The 22,469-nt window shown below is 42.9% G+C and overlaps 2 protein-coding genes across 14 annotated transcripts in view; one reads left to right on the forward strand and one right to left on the reverse strand.

Annotated features, from left to right (window-relative positions):
* CUTA (cutA divalent cation tolerance homolog) overlaps positions 1-20,803 on the reverse strand; it is a 30,385-nt gene extending 9,582 nt beyond the window's left edge. Inside the window, exons 1-3 of one of the 3 annotated variants that reach the window (XM_040442654.1) lie at positions 20,772-20,803; positions 16,494-16,555; positions 11,045-11,187 (exon numbers count right to left, since the gene is read on the reverse strand). In XM_040442654.1, coding sequence (XP_040298588.1) covers positions 11,045-11,187; positions 16,494-16,547 — 197 coding nt within the window. In that variant the 5' untranslated portion in view covers positions 16,548-16,555; positions 20,772-20,803. Of the gene's footprint in view, positions 1-11,044; positions 11,188-16,493; positions 16,556-20,602 lie in introns of all 3 variants that reach the window. The other 2 variants (XM_040442653.1, XM_040442655.1) reach the window with 2 other exon arrangements.
* A 156-nt stretch (positions 20,804-20,959) lies between these two features.
* Positions 20,960-22,469, forward strand: part of SYNGAP1 (synaptic Ras GTPase activating protein 1) — a 199,911-nt gene continuing 198,401 nt past the window's right edge. For all 11 annotated transcript variants that reach the window (XM_040442656.1, XM_040442660.1, XM_040442661.1 and 8 more), the window contains exon 1: positions 20,960-21,065. In XM_040442656.1, coding sequence (XP_040298590.1) covers positions 21,035-21,065 — 31 coding nt within the window. In that variant the 5' untranslated portion in view covers positions 20,960-21,034. The remainder of the gene's footprint in view (positions 21,066-22,469) is intronic.

Raw genomic sequence — 22,469 nt, forward strand, 5'->3', positions numbered from 1 at the left:
ACCTCAGCAAAGTTGGTACTTCGTTCCCGATTTAAGGCCTATGCACATGGGGATAGAGGAAACAGACTGATGTCGGCAATTGCCAAGAAGCAGTTCTCTGACTCCTTTGTTTCCTCTATTAAAGACTCCAAGGGCAAAATACATAAGTCCACTCCAGATGTTGCTAAAGCATTTTGTGCCTTCTATGAGGCCTTATATAATTTGCCACCCCCTAATGGGACTACACCAGGAGATTTATCCGAGGCTACTGACAAATTCTTGCAGTCTCTAGATCTTCCCTCTGTATCCCCATTAAAAACTTCCCTCCTGACTAAGCCTATTTCAGACTCGGAGGTGCGCAAGGTCCTTATGTCTATCCCATCGGGCAAAAGCCCCGGACCGGATGGATTTTCCATTGCTTATTATAAATCCTTTCAGGATGTGTTAATCCCACGTTTCAGGAACTTGTGCAACTACCTTCTGACAGGGGGGTCTCTTGCTCCTCATTCCTTAATGGCGCACATCACTGTCCTCCATAAGGAAAACAAAGATCCAACATGCTGCAGTAACTATAGGCCAATATCTTTACTCAATAATGATGTGAAGTGGTGGGCGAAAATTCTGGCTACCAGGCTTCAGGATGTCCTCCCTGACATTGTACATGAGGAACAAGTAGGTTTTGTCCATGGCAGACAGGGGTCGGAGAATACGGTGCGGCTTCTACATCTAGTGAATTGGGCCAAGAGATCCTCTAAGCCTTTAGTCCTGGTGAGTACGGATGCGGAAAAAGCCTTCGACAGGGTCAGCTGGCTCTTTATGTCGCGGACCCTGTCGAAGTTTGGCCTCCCGGACCAGTTTATTAATGCTGTTAACACCCTTTATTCGGCCCCCTCTGCCATGGTCAAAGTCAATGGAGCATTGTCCCCACCATTTCGCATCACCAACGGGACAAGACAGGGGTGCCCCCTCTCCCCGGCACTATTTGTATTGGTCATGGAGACCCTTTTGTGTAAAATTAGGTCAGATCCTGCTATTAAAGGCCTTCAGATTGGCCCGCAAACCCATGTTACTGCAGCATTCGCGGATGACCTTTTAGTCATGACCTCCAACCCTGCAGGGGCCTTGCCCAAGTTGTTGAATACTTTTGAGGATTTTGGATTTGTATCCAATTTTAAAATAAATTATGGGAAATCCATGGCACTTAATATTTCATGTCCCCAATCTGTAGTCAATAGTCTAAAACGTGCCACCCCATTTACCTGGGCCTCCAGAGACATTACATTTTTAGGAACACGTGTTTCGGCCAATATTCAGGACCTAGCCTCCCTTAACTATGCTCCACTCCTGCAAGAGGTTCGCACTCACCTACAGAATCTGAAACTCCCTTTTGTTTCGTGGATAGGGAGGAAAAACTATCTGAAAACTTTCATTCTCCCCAAATTTCTTTATTTGCTGCAAGCCATTCCCATATGGTTGCCAAACTCATACTTCTCAGAAGTCCGCCGAGTGTTCACGCGCTTCCTCTGGAATGGTAAGTCTCCACGCATTGCCTACTCTGTCCTTACAAGGGACAAGAAATTTGGAGGCTTTGGGATGCCTGATGTAAAGTCATATTACACTGCTGTTCAGTTATGTAGATGTATATCTGCCCTGACCCACAATTCTAACTCTCTTTGCTCACGGCTCGAATCTGTACTACTCACCAGCCAAGATCAGCTCACTTTATGGGGTGTTAGGCCCTTTTCAGCCAATCACTACGCCTCCTCCCCGGTTTGGAAAGGAATGCTAGTAGAATGGTCTAAAATGGTCAAATCCCAGCAGTTTAACTTTCCTAACCCCTGTATGCCTCTTAAATTGTTACAGAGCTATATTCATCCCTCTGTGTCAAACCCCTCCGGGATTTGGTCAAGGCTCGCTGGTTTGTCCCTGCGGGATGTCCTTCTCCCGGATGGTAGTTTGCAATGGGATTTAATAATGGATCGCCCCGAAATCAAGTCAGCTCCTTTTTTCCACTTAGCAGACTTTAAGAGAGATACTAAGTTATGCGTAGTGAACTTTGCTAGTAATAGCTCCCCTTCCTGGCTTGAAAAGAAAGTCTTGGCCCCTAGGCCTCCTCTTAGGCCATTATCCCAGATGTATAAGGAATTGCTTTCCTCTTTACCTCCAGAGCTCGGTTATGTGACTTCATGGGAGCGAGAGCTTTCTATGATCCTGACGGAACCAGAGAGGGCCTTTGTTTTAGCCCACTCTCATGGCTTCAGTCGCTGTGTAAGAATTCAGGAGAATTCTTTTAAGCTACTAAGTAGATGGTACAAAACTCCTGAATTCTTGCACAAACTTAACCCTGAGGTACCCGAGGTGTGCTGGAGATGTGGCATAGAAACCGGTTCATTATCACACATCTGGTGGTTCTGCCATAAGATCCAACGGTTTTGGAAATTGATAGAATCAATGATTAATAGCGTTTGCAAAACTAAAGTCCTATTAGATGCCAAACTCATCCTACTGTGGTGCCCTAATAGCACGATAACCCCTGCTAAGAATAATCTCCCTACAATGCTGATCACAGCTGCGAGATTACTGGTTCCCCTTTTGTGGAAAACTGATTCCCCACCAAATCTAGATATGTGGACGGACAAGGTAGATCATGTCTACCGCTTTGAGGAACTGGCGCATTGGGAAACAAACTCTCGCCATTGTTTCCTAAAGCTATGGTCCCCATGGAAATCACACAGGAATTTCACATGATAGAGCAGGATTCCCTCACTTCTCTGCCCCCTCCCCCACCTAACCCATTGTCTCCCCCTCCTCCCCTTTTTTCCTCCTTTTGATGTTTGTTTTATGGTGATGATGATGATGATAATCGCTAGTATTGTCTACTCATGACTTGTATGCTGGATAATTACTGTAACTTTTAATGTTATGATACTGATGTCTTATGTAGGCATGTGGCCTTGTTTTCTTACCTCAATAAAAAGAAATATGGTTAAGAATATAACTACTATAATACTGCCTCCTATGTACAAGAATATAACTACTATAATACTGCTCCTATGTACAAGAATATAACTACTATAATACTGCTGCTATGTACAAGAATATAACTACTATAATACTGCTCCTATGTACAAGAATATATTACTACTGTAATACTGCTCCTATGTACAGGAATATAACTACTATAATACTGCGCCTATGTACAAGAATATAACTACTATAATACTGCTCCTATGTACAAGAATATAACTACTATAATACTGCTCCTATGTACAAGAATATAACTACTATAATACTGCTCCTATGTACAAGAATATATTACTACTGTAATACTGCTCCTATGTACAGGAATATAACTACTATAATACTGCGCCTATGTACAAGAATATAACTACTATAATACTGCTCCTATGTACAAGAATATAACTACTATAATACTGCCCCTATGTACAAGAATATAACTACTATAATACTGCCCCTATGTACAGGAATATAACTACTATAATACTGCTCCTATGTACAATAATATAACTACTATAATACTGCTCCTATGTACAAGAATATAACTACTATAATACTGCTCCCATGTACAAGATAACTACTATAGGGGGGGCGGAGCCTAGCCACGCAGCTGAATGGCCGCATGAGCTTGAGCTCCTCCAGCATTCCGGCTCACTAACCCTATATAAGCCTATAATTTACTTTATTATGGGGAAACCTGGCAAGGAGAAGATCAGAGGAAGTTCAGAGTCGACCCCACGGCACCCCAAACAGCCAGAGATGGAGAAGTTTCTCCGGAAAACGCCGAGAGCTGCCACACAGAAAGGCGCCAATATGGCGGCGTCTAATGCTCATGACTCCGACGCAGGAGAACTCTCTGATGCGGGCAGCGGCTCTGATATTTCAGATAGAAGGCCCAGAGATCCGCCTCTATCGGAGCGGACCCTTCGCCGGGTTCTTGAATCGGCCCTTACGCCTCTCAAACAAGATCTGGCGGACATCAAAGACGACATAAAACATCTAGGCCAGAGAGTGGTCACATTAGAAGGCACGCAAGAAGCCATTTTGACCTATGAAGGCAAAGCATCAGAGGTGCTAGCATCTCACAAGGCCCTATTGAACGATGCCTTCTTGAAACTGGAAGATCAGGAGAACCGGAGTCGCCGGCGCAACATACGCATCCGCGGCCTACCTGAATCTATTGCGACGGAGGCCTTGCCGACAGTGGCGCGTGAGTTATTTTCCATGATGCTTGAACCGGAAAGAGCAGAGGGAATAGTGGTGGAGCGCATACACAGGGCGCTGCGCCCTAGGCCCAAACCTCAAGAACCGCCACGTGACGTGATTTGCGGCCTACTAAGTTTTGTAGATACCGCGGCACTGTTGAAAAGGCAAAGAGAAATGGAGGTACTAGAATATGAGAATACGCCGATTCAGATGTTCCAGGATCTAGCGCCATCTACCCTGGCTAAGCGGCGCTTATTTAAGCCCTTACTGGAAGTCCTCAGGAAGACGTCGACCCCGTTCAGATGGCTATATCCCTTTGGGCTGGCGATCTCCAGGAATGGAAAGCTGCTTACAGTTCGCTCTCCCGCAGACCTAGAGTCAGTTTGGAGGTCCCTGGATGTCCCTCCGGTGGAGATCCCCTCGTGGCTACCAGCCGATCAAGATGGCCCCCTGCCTATCCCGCCACGTGTGTCCTCCTGGCAGACGGCATCTGCAAACAAGTCAGATCGTTTGGGTCGCAGCAGGATGGACGGAGCCCTTACCTGAGCTCAAACCAAGGTGACATTGGTACTATTTGTCTGCTAACATGGACTGCCAATATTAGGTCCTACCTCATTTTTCTACTATAAGAGATGACTGTCTCCCGGCCCCTCGGCATAGTGTTTTATGCGGAAGGTAGTGGCCTGTTCACGATTGTTCTGTTTTTGAGCCAATTTTTTACTTTTTTACTTTTGGCTTAGAGTTATGTATGAGACGTCAGACCTTAACCGGGACACTCTTCTGCTGTTTTGGAACTCTGCCTCCATGAAGGCAACTTTTTCTTTCCCTATTTGCAGGGTAATGTCCGGATAGATTCCGGTGCTGGAAGTATTTTTTGTTGTTGGTCTCCCCTTTTTGTTGTAGACCAAAAGGTGCTTTACCTGCCCCCTCGCCAATCCAACCCTGTCTTGGATGGTGATAGGTAGGCACCTACTTTTCTCTAGATGAATATTTCATCTGAGCTGGTTTTATACCAGCCTGACATGTTGCTGGTTATCTTTCTCATTTTATATTATTTTATTTTATTCTATTTTACTTGTTCCCCTTTCCCCTCCTTTCCTCATCCTGCTCATATATGCTATGCTCTCTCAGATATTTCCATGGATAATATGTGCTTTTTCTCCTTAGTACATATATTGTCATGTCCTCAATTGTAGTCGCCTCTCTAAACGCACACGGGCTGAACGAGCCATGCAAAAGGTCTCAAATCATCTCTCTCCTTCTGAGGGATAAAGTCTCGGTAGCCTTCCTGCAAGAGACACATTTTAGGACAAATAAAATCCCTAATCTTCCTCCCAGGAAGTTTGCTCAGTGGTTTCATAGTACACATGAATCCGCCAGTAGAGGTGTCAGTGTAGCTATACACAAAAACCTTCCCTTCAAGCATACCGCTACTTCAGCGGATCCTGAGGGCAGGTATATTTTTGTAAAGGGGGTAGTTGGTGACTCTCCAGTTACATTCGCCAATTTATATGCGCCTAATAGAGGCCAAGTACCATGGCTCGTTCAGACCCTTGCTTTATTGTCATCTTTTTCTGATGGACTGTTAGTTTTGGGAGGCGACTTCAATGTTGCTCTGGAACCGGCAGTGGACACGTCAGTGGGGAGACCGTCTGTGTCCTATAAGCTTTTGAAAAGGCTTAAAACTTCCCTGAGAAAACTAAAGGTCCTTGATGTTTGGCGTACTATAAACCCCAATGGCCGAGACTACACATTTTATTCACATGCCAAGATGTCATTCCACAGATTAGATTATTTGTTCTTGTCTGACTCACATATTCGCAATGTCTCTGGAGCCCGGATTGGTAGTATCACGTTATCCGATCATGCCCCTGTTATCATTAACTTCTCCCTGTCCGGACCACAGAGAAAAGAACGCCTATGGCGTTTGAACGACACCTTGATTTTGGACCCCATCCACGCGTGCAAAATCAAGGCCTCGCTTTCCGAATTTTTTGCGCTAAATGATACACCAGATTCCCCGCCTTCCCCTTCCATACTATGGGAATCCCATAAGGTAGTTATAAGGGGGGAACTAATTGCACTAGGGGCCTATGTAAAAAAGCAAAGAATGCAGGCATTAGACGCTTTGCTAGCGAAGATTGCTCGCCTTGAATCCTCTCACAAGGAATCACAAGCTAAGCGCACCCTGACCGAACTAACTGAAGCCAGAGTACACTTAAAAAACCTATTAAATATAACCTCTGCAAAGCTGATCCTACGCTCACGATTTAAAGCCTATGCACATGGGGATAGAGGAAACAGACTGATGTCGGCGATTGCCAAGAAGCAGTTCTCTGACTCCTTTGTTTCCTCTATTAAGGACCCCAAAGGCAAAATACATAAATCTACCCCAGATATAGCTAAGGCATTCTGTGCTTTTTATTAGACCCTATACAATCTACCCCCCCCAGATGGTGCATCTGTTAGTGATCTCTCAGAAGCTACTGATAAATTCCTACAGAATTTAGATCTTCCCTCTATAACCCCGGCCAAGGCATCTCAATTGACTAGACCTGTCACTGATCTAGAGATTCACAAAGTACTCATGTCCATCCCCTCGGGCAAAAGTCCAGGACCAGATGGGTTCCCCATCACTTATTATAAATCCTTCAAAGATATTCTAATTCCCCGCTTCAGGAACCTGTGCAATCATCTTCTCACTGGTGGCTCCCTTGCCCCCCATTCCTTATTGGCACACATTACTGTCCTACATAAGGAGAATAAAGATCCGACTTGCTGCAGCAACTATAGGCCGATCTCTCTGCTAAACTGTGATGTGAAGTGGTGGGCAAAGATCTTGGCCTCTAGGCTTCAAGATGTGCTGCCTGACATCGTCCATGGGGAACAGGTGGGTTTTGTCCATGGCAGACAGGGGTCAGAAAATACAATAAGGCTTCTTCATCTTGTAAATTGGGCTAAAAGATCATCTAAGCCCTTGGTGCTAGTAAGCACGGACGCGGAAAAGGCCTTCGACAGGGTCAGTTGGCACTATATGTCGGGGGCCCTGTCGAGATTTGGCCTACCTGACCAATTTATTACTGCCATTTATACGTTATACTCGACCCCCTCTGCCATGGTCAAAGTTAATGGAACACTGTCACCACCATTTCGCATCACCAATGGGACGAGACAAGGGTGTCCCTTGTCTCCTGCACTATTCATCTTAGTGATGGAGACCCTCTTATGTAGAATAAGATTGGACCCAGAGATAAAGGGCTTACAAATAGGTTCCTGTACACACGTTGCTGCAGCATTCGCGGATGACCTTTTAATCATGACCTCAAACCCCAGAGAAGCCTTGCCCAGATTGCTGTTCATATTTGAAGATTTTGGGTTTATATCGAATTTTAAAATTAACTATGGGAAATCCATGGCTCTCAATATCTCTTGTCCACAAGCAGTGATTAATGATCTTAAGCGTGCTACTCCATTCACTTGGGCCTCCAGAGACATTGTGTATTGAGGTACTCATGTTTCGGCTAATGTCCAGGATCTGGCTTCCCTTAACTACCTGCCGCTCCTTCAAACGGTCCGGACACATCTTCAAAACCTGAAACTCCCATTTGTCTCCTGGGTAGGACGAAAAAATTACATCAAGACCTTTATCCTTCCCAAATTTCTGTATTTGCTACAATCCCTACCTATTTGGCTTCCAAATTCATATTTTACTGAAATACGTAGGGTATTCACACGCTTTCTTTGGAATGGCAAGTCACCACGTATTGCTTACTCTGTCCTCACAAGAGATAGAAGGTTCGGAGGCTTTGGGATGCCAGATGTGAAGCTTTATTATACTGCTGTACAACTAGGCAGATGTGTAACTATTATGTCTCACCAATCTAGCTCTCTTTGCTCCCGTCTTGAAAATGCACTATTGTCTAACCAAGAATTACTTACTTTATGGGGTATTAGGCCTATCTCTGCTAATCACTGTTATACGTCCCCGGTTTGGAAAGGCATGTTGGTGGAATGGTCCAAAATGGTTCAGTCCCGTATCTTTAATTTCCCTAACACTGGTATGCCGCTTAGACTACTACAAAGCCACATCCATCCAGCTGTGTTAAACCCCTCCGGGATTTGGTCTAAGCTCGCTGATATTCCTCTGCGGGATGTCCTTCTCCCGGATGGCTGTTTAAAATGGGATTCAGTAATGGACCTCCCGGAGGTCAAAACAGCACCCTTTTTCCACCTAGCAAATTTCCAAAGAGATACCAAATTGTGTATCGGACCATTTTCTGATAGTAGCTCGCCCTCCTGGCTTGAAAAGAAGGTCTTGGCAACAAAACCCCCCCTTAGGCCACTATCTCAGATGTATAAAGAAATGCTTTCCTCCCTGCCCCCGGAGCTTCGTTTTGTGGCCTCATGGGAACGGGAGCTCTCTATATCCCTTACAGAGCCAGAGAAAGCGTTCATACTAGCTCATTCACACGGCTTCAATCGTTGTGTGAGGATTCAGGAGAATTCCTTTAAACTCCTGTGTAGATGGTACAAAACACCTGAGTTCTTGCATAAACTGAACCCAGAAATTTCTGAAAAATGTTGGAGATGTGGCCTGGACACTGGCTCCTTGTCACATATTTGGTGGCTCTGCCAAAAGATTCAACCGTTCTGGACCTTAATTGAGGATTTAGTTAATCAAATATGCAATACTAAGATATCACTGGATGCTAAGCTTATCTTGCTATGGTGTCCGAACAATTCCCTCACACCCACCAAACATGACCTTCCAACGATGCTGCTCACAGCAGCTAAATTACTTATCCCCTTCTTGTGGAAGAACGACTCCCCACCAACTCTCCCGATGTGGACTGATAAAGTAGACCAGATCTACCGTTTTGAGGAGCTAGCGCACTGGGAAAATAACTCACGCTCTCGCTTCCTAAAATTGTGGTCTCCATGGAAAGCCTATAGAAACTTTACATAATAGAGCAGAAATGTATCACCTCCTTGTTTCCCTCCCCTCCTTCCCTTCCTGATCTCCCCCTCCCCCTTCCTTTTCTTGGATATCACTCTAAGATCAATGATAATGACTGTTTTGTATTGCATACACTTGACATGTATGCTGGATACTATTTGGTACCATATTGTCATCAATGTAATGTCTTGTGTGGGTCACGGCCCTGAATTTTTTTTTCTTTCAATAAAAAGAAATATGGTTAAGATAACTACTATAATACTGCTCCTATGTACAAGAATATAACTACTATAATACTGCTCCTATGTACAAGAATATAACTACTATAATACTGCTCCTATGTATAAGAATATAACTACTATAATACTGCCTCCTATGTACAAGAATATAACTACTATAATACTGCTCCTATGTACAAGAATATAACTACTATAATACTGCTCCTATGTACAAGAATATAACTACTATAATACTGCCTCCTATGTACAAGAATATAACTACTATAATACTGCTCCTATGTACAAGAATATAACTACTATAATACTGCTCCTATGTACAAGAATATAACTACTATAATACTGCTCCTATGTACAAGAATATAACTACTATAATACTGCTCCTATGTACAAGAATATAACTACTATAATACTGCTCCTATATACAAGAATATAACTACTATAATACTGCTCCTATGTACAAGAATATAACTACTATAATACTGCCTCCTATGTACAAGAATATAACTACTATAATACTGCCTCCTATGTACAAGAATATAACTACTATAATACTGCCTCCTATGTACAAGAATATAACTGCTATAATACTGCCTCCTATGTACAAGAATATAACTACTATAATACTGCTCCTATGTACAAGAATATAACTACTATAATACTGCTCCTATGTACAAGAATATAACTTTTATAATACTGCTCCTATGTACAAGAATATAACTACTATAATACTGCTCTTATGCACAAGAATATAACTACTATAATACTGCTCCTATGTACAAGAATATAACTACTATAATACTGCTCCTATGTACAAGAATATAACTACTATAATACTGCCTCCTATGTACAAGAATGTAACTACTATAATACTGCTCCTATGTATAAGAATATATCTACTATAATACTGCCCCTATGTACAAGAATATAACTACTATAATACTGCTCCTATGTACAAGAATATAACTTTTATAATACTGCTCCTATGTACAAGAATATAACTACTATAATACTGCTCCTATGTACAAGAATATAACTACTATAATACTGCCTCCTATGTACAAGAATATAACTACTATAATACTGCTCCTATGTACAAGAATATAACTACTATAATACTGCTCCTATGTACAAGAATATAACTTTTATAATACTGCTCCTATGTACAAGAATATAACTACTATAATACTGCTCTTATGCACAAGAATATAACTACTATAATACTGCTCCTATGTACAAGAATATAACTACTATAATACTGCTCCTATGTACAAGAATATAACTACTATAATACTGCCTCCTATGTACAAGAATGTAACTACTATAATACTGCTCCTATGTATAAGAATATATCTACTATAATACTGCCCCTATGTACAAGAATATAACTACTATAATACTGCTCCTATGTACAAGAATATAACTTTTATAATACTGCTCCTATGTACAAGAATATAACTACTATAATACTGCTCCTATGTACAAGAATATAACTACTATAATACTGCCTCCTATGTACAAGAATATAACTACTATAATACTGCTCCTATGTATAAGAATATAACTACTATAATACTACTCCTATGTATAAGAATATAACTACTATAATACTGCCTCCTATGTACAGGAATATGCGGGTCGTTCTTACCTTGCGATATCCTTGGCCACGGTCTCGTTAGGACAGGTGACATAAGCAGCAGAAATGGATCCTGGTTTATACGCCTCGGTGGCCATGGAGAACGCCCGCAGTCCTACAGTCCTCAGCAGAGGATTCATATACAACACGGCAGCCTGTGAATTGAGGGTCAGTCAGTGAACGCTGCATGTCAATATGCATGCGGTACAATAAGTGAACCGCCGGGGTTAATGACTGGCTGCAGCGGTGATGTTTCCCCAAGCGGTACATAACTCTGTCCATGCTGGAGGCTGACATGTGGGAATCGAAGCGCAATTAACACAGCGGTAGACCCCCAGAGCCGAAACCGAGCAGTGGAGTATAGTTCCCTTCACAAGTCCAGTGGGGAGAAGTGGCATTTAAAAAAACGTCAGCGTTGGACAACCCCTTTAAGGCCTCCCGCACACGGCCGTTTTTTTTTCCCGTTTACTGGTCGTTTTTTGCGTTCCGTATACGGTCCGTATACGGTCCGTATACGGAAATACGGAAACGTATACGGAAATACGGAAACGTAAAAAAAAACGGAATGTACTCCGTATGCATTCCGTTTCCGTATTTCCGTTTTAACATAGAACATGTCCTATTATTGCCCGCAAATCACGTTCCGTGGCTCCATTCAAGTCAATGGGTCCGCAAAAAAACGGAACACATACGGAAATGCATCCGTATGTCTTCCGTTTCCGTTCCGTTTTTTGCTGAACCATCTATTGAAAATGTTATGCCCAGCCCAATTTTATCTATGTAATTACTGTATACTGTATATGCCATACGGAAAAACGGAACGGAAAAACGGAACAGAAACACAACACAAACAAAAAACGGAACAACGGATCTGTGAAAAACGGACCGCAAAACACTGAAAAAGCCATACGGTCGTGTGCAATAAGCCTAAAGGATATGGACACCTTTTGGGGCAATTTCTTTTAATGCATTTTACTCATTTTAGGCTAAAAAGATTTTTTTTCATTTGGTCTTTATTAAAAGTGTTCACCCGTTTCTGAGATACAGGGATTAAAAAATCAGTCTGTTTGCATGCTGTCACTTTGTTTTCTTTGAATCCCGTTATCTGACGGCTCATGTGTAGCTCTTATCTCCTAACTTATAGTTTATCAAACTGATAAGAATATGGCTTAAATTAGTGTTTATGAGGTCAGGAGATCAGAGCTACACATGAGCCGTCAAATGACGGGATTAAAAGAAAACAGAAAGTGACTGTTGGAAGTCAACACAAGCGATTTTATGTACTATATGATCTGGTTGATACCAAAGGGGATAAAACAACAACAACAACAAAAAAAAGTCAACGGAACGAACAACAGCATGTGTGGATCGTAAATGGACAACAGGAGGCATGGCAGCTCGGGGTAATAATCTGATAATCAGCGGAGATCACCCCGGTGGCCTGCTGTTGGGTCAACAAGCTTGGGGGGGGTGCCTCCTTATCAAAGTTGTTTATCCTCCATAATGAAGTGGCCAACTGTGATTATTCCCTGGGTTACCAAACCATGCCTCAGGCCCAGTGAAGTATATGGTTTATCAGAAGTGTGAGGGCGCCATCTGCAGGAAGAGGACGACCACTGCTTCAAAGTTACCGGAAACTGGACAGACTGTCGTAAAGAAGGCCGGAGTTAGGGGTGCAATTGCGGGTGTCTGTGGTGTAATTTCGAATATATACAGGGCCAGTTGTGATGTATAGATATAGGTAGGATATAGAGGTTGGATAGGAATATATGTTGTTATATGTTTATACTGCAGTTTTGCTTTGTACTTTTCCCAAGTATAGGACACTGAGGGAATATTTGCTATCTGTCTTGTTATTGGATTGCTTTGTTCATTTTTTATTTTATTCTTTCAATTAAATAAGCCATTTTTCTTTTAAATTTGGACTATGCATTATTTGAAGCTTATTCCGGGATAATGTAGTTGGCAGAATCCCATTCTACAGTGACAGCTTGCAAACAGACTGATTTTTAACCCCTGTAGCTCAGAAATGGCTGAACATTTTAAATAAAGACCAACTGAAAAAGAAGTTGTTTTTTTTTGCCCAAAATGAGTAAATTCCAATGATTAAAAAAAATGCCCCCAAAGATGTACATAGCTTTTTAAGGGTTGGTCCGGCCATATACAGTCATGTGAAAAAATTAGGACACCCTTTGAAAGCATGTGGTTTTTTGTAACATTTTTAATAAATGGTTATTTCATCTCCGTTTCAACAATACAGAGAGATTAAAGTAATCCAACTAAACAAAGAAAACTGAAGAAAAGTCTTTTCAAGATCTTCTGTAAATGTCATTCTACAAAAATGCCTATTCTAACTGAGGAAAAAGATAGGACACCCTCACATGTATTCCCTCTTAAATTGGCTCAGATCTCACACAGGTATATCACACCAGGTGCACATAATTAGTAGATCGTTACTCTGCATGTTGAATGAGGCTTGCCCTATTTAAACCTCAGACATTTAGTTTGGTGTGCTCCTGACTGTTGAAGTGAGAGTGAGCACCATGGTGAGAGCAAAAGAGCTGTCAGAGGACTTCAGAAAAAAGATTGTAGCAGCCTATGAGTCTGGGAAGGGATTTAAAAAGATCTCAAAAGATTTTGAAATCAGCCATTCCACTGTCCGGAAGATAGTCTACAAGTGGAGGGCTTTCAAAACAACTGCCAACATGCCCAGGACTGGTCGCCCCAGCAAGTTCACCCCAAGAGCAGACCGCAAGATGCTAAAAGAGGTATCCAAAAACCCTAAAGTGTCATCTCGAGAACTACAGCAGGCTCTGGCTACTGTTGATGTAGAAGTACATGCCTCTACAATCAGAAAGAGACTGTACAAGTTTAACTTGCATGGGAGGTGTGCAAGGAGGAAACCTTTGCTTTCCAAGAGAAACATCGAGGCCAGACTGACATTTGCCAGCGATAAAGTTGACAAAGACCAGGACTTCTGGAATAATGTTCTTTGGACAGATGAGTCCAAAATTGAATTATTTGGACACAACAGCAGAGGACATGTTTGGCGTAAACCAAACACAGCATTCCAAGAAAAGAACCTCATACCAACTGTGAAGCATGGAGGTGGAAGTGTCATGGTTTGGGGCTGCTTTGCTGCAGCAGGACCTGGTCAGCTCACTATCATAGAATCCACGATGAATTCTACTGTGTATCAGAAGGTGCTTGAAGATCATGTGAGACCATCAATTACAAAATTAAAGCTGAAGCGGAACTGGACCATGCAACATGACAATGACCCAAAACATACTAGTAAATCAACCAAAGATTGGCTGAAAAAGAAGAAATGGAGAGTCCTGGAATGGCCAAGTCAAAGTCCAGATTTGAATCCCATTGAGATGCTGTGGGGTGACTTGAAAAGGGCTGTACGTGCAAGAAACCCCTCAAACATCTCACAGCTGAAAAAGTTCTGCATTGAGGAGTGGGGTAAAATTTCCTCAGACCGATGTCGAAGACTGGTAGATGGCTACAAGAACCGTCTCACTGCAGTTATTTCAGCCAAAGGAGGTAACACTCGCTATTAGGGGCAAGGGTGTCCTATCTTTTTCCTCAGTAAGAATAGGCATTTTTGTAGAATGACATTTACAGAAGATCTTGAAAAGACTTTTCTTCAGTTTTCTTTGTTTAGTCGGATTACTTTAATCTCTCTGTATTGTTGAAACGGAGATGAAATAACCATTTATTAAAAATGTTACAAAAAACCACATGCTTTCAAAGGGTGTCCTAATTTTTTCACATGACTGTATATTGATGACATATGTCTGATCGGTGGGGATCCGACACCCATGCTGATCAGCTCGGGAGGCCAGCGCTACTCTGTACCAGCGCTACTTCCTCGTCCTATTCACTTGAATGGAGCAATTACTTGTCTTTACACTATGCCGCCCCTGTTTAGGAGGTCAGAGATCAGAAGCTGTCAGCTGAGCTGCCTGATGGAAAAAGAGTGAAAATTCAGAGCCTGCTACTAGAGAAACTCAAGGTTGCACAAAGACAGAGGCTCAAAATTTTAATATAGACCAAATGAAAAAAAGATTTTTAGCTAAAAATGAGTACAATGCAATAATAAATTGTCCCCAAAGGTGTACATGGCCTTCTTACACATTCTGTTCACATAATTGTACGAGGGCTTGTTTTTTGGTGGAACAAGTTGTATTAACTTTAGCACATCGTGTATGGGAAATTGGGAAAAAATAAAATAAAAAATTTTTGGGGGATAAAACTGAAAAGCAATTCCTCTACGGTGTTTGGGTTTTGTTGTCACAGCAGTCATGGTTGGCTAATATGACATGACGAGCTCATTCTGCGGTCGGTACCATTACAGTGATACCACACTGATGTAGTTTATATGTTGTACTAAAAATAAGAAAAAACTAAAAAAATAAAGTCTTTGCATCCTCATATTCCAAAACCAATACCTTTACAGATTTTACTGGTGTCCTTTTGGAGTACAGATGATGTTGTGATCACTTTTTATTAAATTTTTTTCAGTAGGGGATGTGACCAAAATTAATTTCCATTACAGTATTCACTGCGGATAATAAATATTTTAGTATTTTCATAGAATGAACATCTTACCAATTCTACTCTTTTACATCATTTATTTTTAGATGTAAAATTGGGAAAGGGGCGGGGTGATTTTTTACTGTCATTTTTAGTCCCCTTGAGGGACTTGAACATGTGATCCTCTAAACATTTATACCATAGACTGCATTACTATACTATTAAAGTCTATGGGATTTTTACAAGCTTTATGTAAAGCCCTGCTGCAGGCAGTTCTTAAAGGGGTTATTCAATTTCAAGAAAACCCCTCCCCCACATGTGCTGGCCCCTCACGGTAATATACTTACCCCGCTCCCCTCCTGGTCCCCGCTAATGCTTCTCCCTGCACACGGATGAAAACATCCGGTGTCGGGGGGAGCAGCTAATGGCAGGTGGGGACAGGGACAAGCCCTCCTAGCATCGCGGGTGACGCTAGGGAGGTCTTGTCCCCGTCTGACTGCTCCCCCCCACCCCGACATCGGATGTTTTCATCCGTGCGCAGGGAAAAGCAGCAGTGGCGATGCAAGGACCAGGATGGGGGTAAGTATATTACCAGTGAGGGGCCCGGCACATGTGAGGGGGTTTTCTTGAAATTGGATAACAGGCAGTTTCCTATCACAGGCTTGGGAGCCTTCAGAATCATGAAATTTTGCCATAGGGGTCCCACTAGAAGACAGATTGAGCCCCCTCCCTTTGTCTAACCTCTTAGATGCCGCAGTCGCTACTGACCATAACACTTGAGGCATTAAATGGGAGTTATTACACCTCTGGCACCACCTATGGGTATGAGCTCAGCTCCTGAGCCTGCTCCATATTTCTATTAAAAAACAGCCCCTTTTTCTCTTATTCCATAAAATATTTCTAGGGTTGTAATACTTACAAATCCAGCTACAAGCAAAGCCCCGAGTCTCAGAGAGGAGGAGACCGGATACATACACCGCCCTAGAAGACAAGACACATGAGCTGTAATCACTCCGCACACACGACCTAACATTAGTTAAAGGGGTTGTCTCATCATGGACAACGGGGGCATATCGCTGGGACCCGCACCTATATTGAGAACGGAGGCCCGCAAATGAAGAAGGGGGCACTGCCGCTGGCTCGGCCCCATAGAAATGAATCTGAGCGGGGGCCGCGCATGCGTGGTATGCTCCCATTCCCTTCTATGGGGAGCCGGATCGGAGTCCTCTAGCCACCACTTTGTGGGGCTCCATTATCGATATAGCAGTGGGGGGCGATATGCCCCCATTGTCCATGATGAGACAACCCCTTTAAAGGGGTATTCCGGATAGAGAAAATGATCCCCTATCCACAGAAGAAGAGAGCTTGCCATATCCAGGGCTCCCATCAAAGTTGCACGCATTTCCGACCAGCCACTCCGTCCATTTCAGGAAGGGGGGGGCTCAATGGGATCACATTTTCGTGATCGGTGGGTGTCCCAGCCGTAGGACCCTCACAGATCTATTAGTTATCCCCTATGCTGTGTATAGGGGATAACATTCTCTGAGGGCTCATGCACATGACCGATCTGCAAAACATGGAATGTCGGCCGTGTGTGATCCGCATTTTACGGAATGGAACGTCCGGCCCCTAATTGAAAAGTCCTATCCTTGTCCGTAATGCAGACCATAGGACATGTTTTATTTTATTTTTTGCGGAACCGACATGGAACGCAGAGTATTTCAAATTTTTTTGTGGCCCCCTTGAAGTGAATGGTTCCACATACGGGCTGCAAAAAACCGGAACGGACAAAAAATAAGTTCATGCGAATTAGCCTTGCCCCTCTGAGTCGGGTTCATACTGCATTAGGCCCCCATTATTCCTTCCATCGGGGGTATACGTGTAGGTTTTAAAACCTGAAAAATATTCAGGCCTGTACCATGACAGTACATTCGCTTCACAGCTCAAACCATTCATTTTTGGACCCTGTTTGACCTGCTTTCCTTTCATTTCTGGCTAATTTACCTGAAAGAATAGTGGATTTTACTAATTTATTCTGTCAAGAAAGAAGAAGAAAAGCAGAGTCCAAAAATTATTTATTCGAGCTTTGTTTGCCCCCCAAAAAGTGAATGTACCAGTCACAGTATACATCTGAATGCCTTTCTGGGAATGAAAATGTATGCACTCAACGAAAATCCCAGCAGGGGGCCCTCTTACCCTGTATTCTACACGTCACTGTGTACATACATTACTTATTCTGTACTGATCCTGAGTTACATCCTGTATTATACTCCAGAGCTGCACTCACTATTCTGCTGGTGCAGTCACTGTGTACATACATTACTTATCCTGTACTGATCCTGAGTTACATCCTGTATTATACTCCAGAGCTGCACTCACTATTCTGCTGGTGCAGTCACTGTGTACATACATTACTTATTCTGTACTGATTCTGAGTTACATCCTGTATTATACTCCAGAGCTGCACTCACTATTCTGCTGGTGGAGTCACTGTGTACATACATTACTTATCCTGTACTGATCCTGAGTTACATCCTGTATTATACTCCAGAGCTGCACTCACTATTCTGCTGGTGCAGTCACTGTGTACATACATTACGTATCCTGTACTGATCCTGAGTTACATACTGTATTATACTCCAGAGCTGCACTCACTATTCTGCTGGTGCAGTCACTGTGTACATACATTACGTATCCTGTACTGATCCTGAGTTACATACTGTATTATACTCCAGAGCTGCACTCACTATTCTGCTGGTGCAGTCACTGTGTACATACATTACTTATCCTGTACTGATCCTGAGTTACATCCTGTATTATACTCCAGAGCTGCACTCACTATTCTGCTGGTGGAGTCACTGTGTACATACATTTCTTATCCTGTACTGATCCTGAGTTACATCCTGTATTATACTCCAGAGCCGCACTCACTATTCTGCTGGTGCAGTCACTGTGTACATACATTACTTATTCTGTACTGATTCTGAGTTACATCCTGTATTATACTCCAGAGCTGCACTCACTATTCTGCTGGTGGAGTCACTGTGTACATACATTACTTATCCTGTACTGATCCTGAGTTACATCCTGTATTATACTCCAGAGCTGCACTCACTATTCTGCTGGTGCAGTCACTGTGTACATACATTTCTTATCCTGTACTGATCCTGAGTTACATCCTGTATTATACTCCAGAGCTGCACTCACTATTCTGCTGGTGCAGTCACTGTGTACATACATTACTTATTCTGTACTGATCCTGAGTTACATACTGTATTATACTCCAGAGCTGCACTCACTATTCTGCTGGTGGAGTCACTGTGTACATACATTACTTATCCTGTACTGATCCTGAGTTACACCCTGTATTATACTCCAGAGCTGCACTCACTATTCTGCTGGTGCAGTCACTGTGTACATACATTTCTTATCCTGTACTGATCCTGAGTTACATCCTGTATTATACTCCAGAGCTGCACTCACTATTCTGCTGGTGCAGTCACTGTGTACATACATTACATTACTTATCATGTACTGATCCTGAGTTATATCCTGTATTATACTCCAGAGCTGCACTCACTATTCTGCTGGTGCAGTCACTGTGTACATACATTACTTATCCTGTACTGATCCTGAGTTACATCCTGTATTATACTCCAGAGCTGCACTCACTATTCTGCTGGTGCAGTCACTGTGTACATACATTACGTATCCTGTACTGATCCTGAGTTACATACTGTATTATACTCCAGAGCTGCACTCACTATTCTGCTGGTGCAGTCACTGTGTACATACATTACGTATCCTGTACTGATCCTGAGTTACATACTGTATTATACTCCAGAGCTGCACTCACTATTCTGCTGGTGCAGTCACTGTGTACATACATTACTTATCCTGTACTGATCCTGAGTTACATCCTGTATTATACTCCAGAGCTGCACTCACTATTCTGCTGGTGCAGTCACTGTGTACATACATTACTTATTCTGTACTGATCCTGAGTTACATCCTGTATTATACTCCAGAGCTGCACTCACTATTCTGCTGGTGGAGTCACTGTGTACATACATTACTTATCCTGTACTGATCCTGAGTTACATCCTGTATTATACTCCAGAGCTGCACTCACTATTCTGCTGGTGCAGTCACAGTGTACATACATTTCTTATCCTGTACTGATCCTGAGTTACATCCTGTATTATACTCCAGAGCTGCACTCACTATTCTGCTGGTGCAGTCACTGTGTACATACATTACTTATCCTGTACTGATCCTGAGTTACATCCTGTATTATACTCCAGAGCTGCACTCACTATTCTGCTGGTGCAGTCACTGTGTACATACATTACTTATTCTGTACTGATCCTGAGTTACATACTGTATTATACTCCAGAGCTGCACTCACTATTCTGCTGGTGGAGTCACTGTGTACATACATTACTTATCCTGTACTGATCCTGAGTTACATCCTGTATTATACTCCAGAGCTGCACTCACTATTCTGCTGGTGCAGTCACTGTGTACATACACTTCTTATCCTGTACTGATCCTGAGTTACATCCTGTATTATACTCCAGAGCTGCACTCACTATTCTGCTGGTGCAGTCACTGTGTACATACATTACGTATCCTGTACTGATCCTGAGTTACATCCTGTATTATACTCCAGAGCTGCACTCACTATACTGATAGTGGAGTCACTGTGCACATACATTACATTACTTATCCTGTACTGATCCTGAGTTACATACTGTATTATACTCCAGAGCTGCACTCACTATTCTGCTGGTGCAGTCACTGTGTACATACATTACGTATCCTGTACTGATCCTGAGTTACATCCTGTATTATACTCCAGAGCTGCACTCACTATTCTGCTGGTGCAGTCACTGAATAGAGGCTCACTACAGCATGTGAAGCATTCACTGGCAGCAAGCAGACATCCCGAGAATGAAATACAAAGTTGCAGTCAAGTGTTGCACCTTTACTTTGGATTTTTCCTGCAGTCTTGGACTCCAAACATACCAGTGCACCACTATCAGGCGGACTACAAGTCCCAGCCTGTCTCTTCTGCAGTACTTATTCAATAATACCTCCCTTCTGTGGATGCCCCTTACTATGCCGCCAGCGACCCCAATAGGGAAGCAGGTTTCAGTCGTTTTCATACACCCGCCACCTCCATGTCCCCAATTACCGCGCAGCAGCCGCACGCCGCCACTGAACTCTCACCGGGATGATTTCTTTAATTTACAGTTTTGCCACCACAAACATGGCGTCCGTCCTCCGACTCTTCTAGGCCTACACACCTACTTCCGTCTTTTAGGCAAGCCACTTCCGCCCCTAGCAGTATGGCGCTCGCAACGTTTCTATAGGAACGAGTACTCTGTCTTCTCCGCGCAACTTTATTGAGGTCATTGACGCAGAGACAGAGGCTGCAGCCTGAGGCAACGGTGCACCATGGGAGTTGTATCCCGGGGTGACGCTTCATGTGTGTATATTTACATGCTACGCCTACGAGCACGTACATGTGTACATGTCTGTGTGTGTTCAGGGGCTGACCGCGTCATGTCCATCCGTGTGTGCGCCCGAAATGCTGCAGAACGATGGCGGGAGCGCCGCATCCTCATGTCATCCGTCACATACATGTCAGGGGGTGGCAGGCTGCATGCGTGTGTGCAGTTACATGTGTGCATTCTCCATCCGCTTCTCTGTCCGTAGTGGTGGTGGGGGCATATACTGTACAGACTGGTATATATGTATACAGGGGGCATATAGTGTACAGACTGGTATATATGTATACAGGGGGCATATACTGTACAGACTGGTATATATGTATACAGGGGGCATATACTGTACAGACTGGTATATATGTATACAGGGGGCATATACTGTACAGACTGGTATATATGTATACAGGGGACATATACTGTACAGACTGGTATTTATGTATACAGGGGGCATATACTGTACAGACTGGTATATATGTATACAGGGGGCATATAGTGTACAGACTGGTATATATGTATACAGGGGGCATATACTGTACAGACTGGTATATATGTATACAGGGGGCATATACTGTACAGACTGGTATATATGTATACAGGGGGCATATACTGTACAGACTGGTATATATGTATACAGGGGGCATATACTGTACAGACTGGTATATATGTATACAGGGGGCATATACTGTACAGACTGGTATATATGTATACAGGGGGCATATACTGTACAGACTGGTATATATGTATACAGGGGGCATATACTGTACAGACTGGTATATATGTATACAGGGGGCATATACTGTACAGACTGGTATATATGTATACAGGGGGCATATAGTGTACAGACTGGTATATATGTATACAGGGGGCATATAGTGTACAGACTGGTATATATGTATACAGGGGGCATATACTGTACAGACTGGTATATATGTATACAGGGGGCATATACTGTACAGACTGGTATATATGTATACAGGGGGCATATGCTGCACAGACTGGTATATATGTATACAGGGGGCATATACTGTACAGACTGGTATATATGTATACAGGGGGCATATAGTGTACAGACTGGTATATATGTATACAGGGGGCATATACTGTACAGACTGGTATATATGTATACAGGGGGCATATAGTGTACAGACTGGTATATATGTATACAGGGGACATATAGTGTACAGACTGGTATTTATGTATACAGGGGGCATATAGTGTACAGACTGGTATATATGTATACAGGGGGCATATACTGTACAGACTGGTATATATGTATACAGGGGGCATATACTGTACAGACTGGTATATATGTATACAGGGGGCATATACTGTACAGACTGGTATATATGTATACAGGGGGCATATACTGTACAGACTGGTAT

The sequence above is a fragment of the Bufo bufo genome, chromosome 8 (genome assembly GCF_905171765.1).
Source record: "Bufo bufo chromosome 8, aBufBuf1.1, whole genome shotgun sequence".
In the NCBI taxonomy this organism is placed as follows: Eukaryota; Metazoa; Chordata; class Amphibia; order Anura; family Bufonidae; genus Bufo; species Bufo bufo.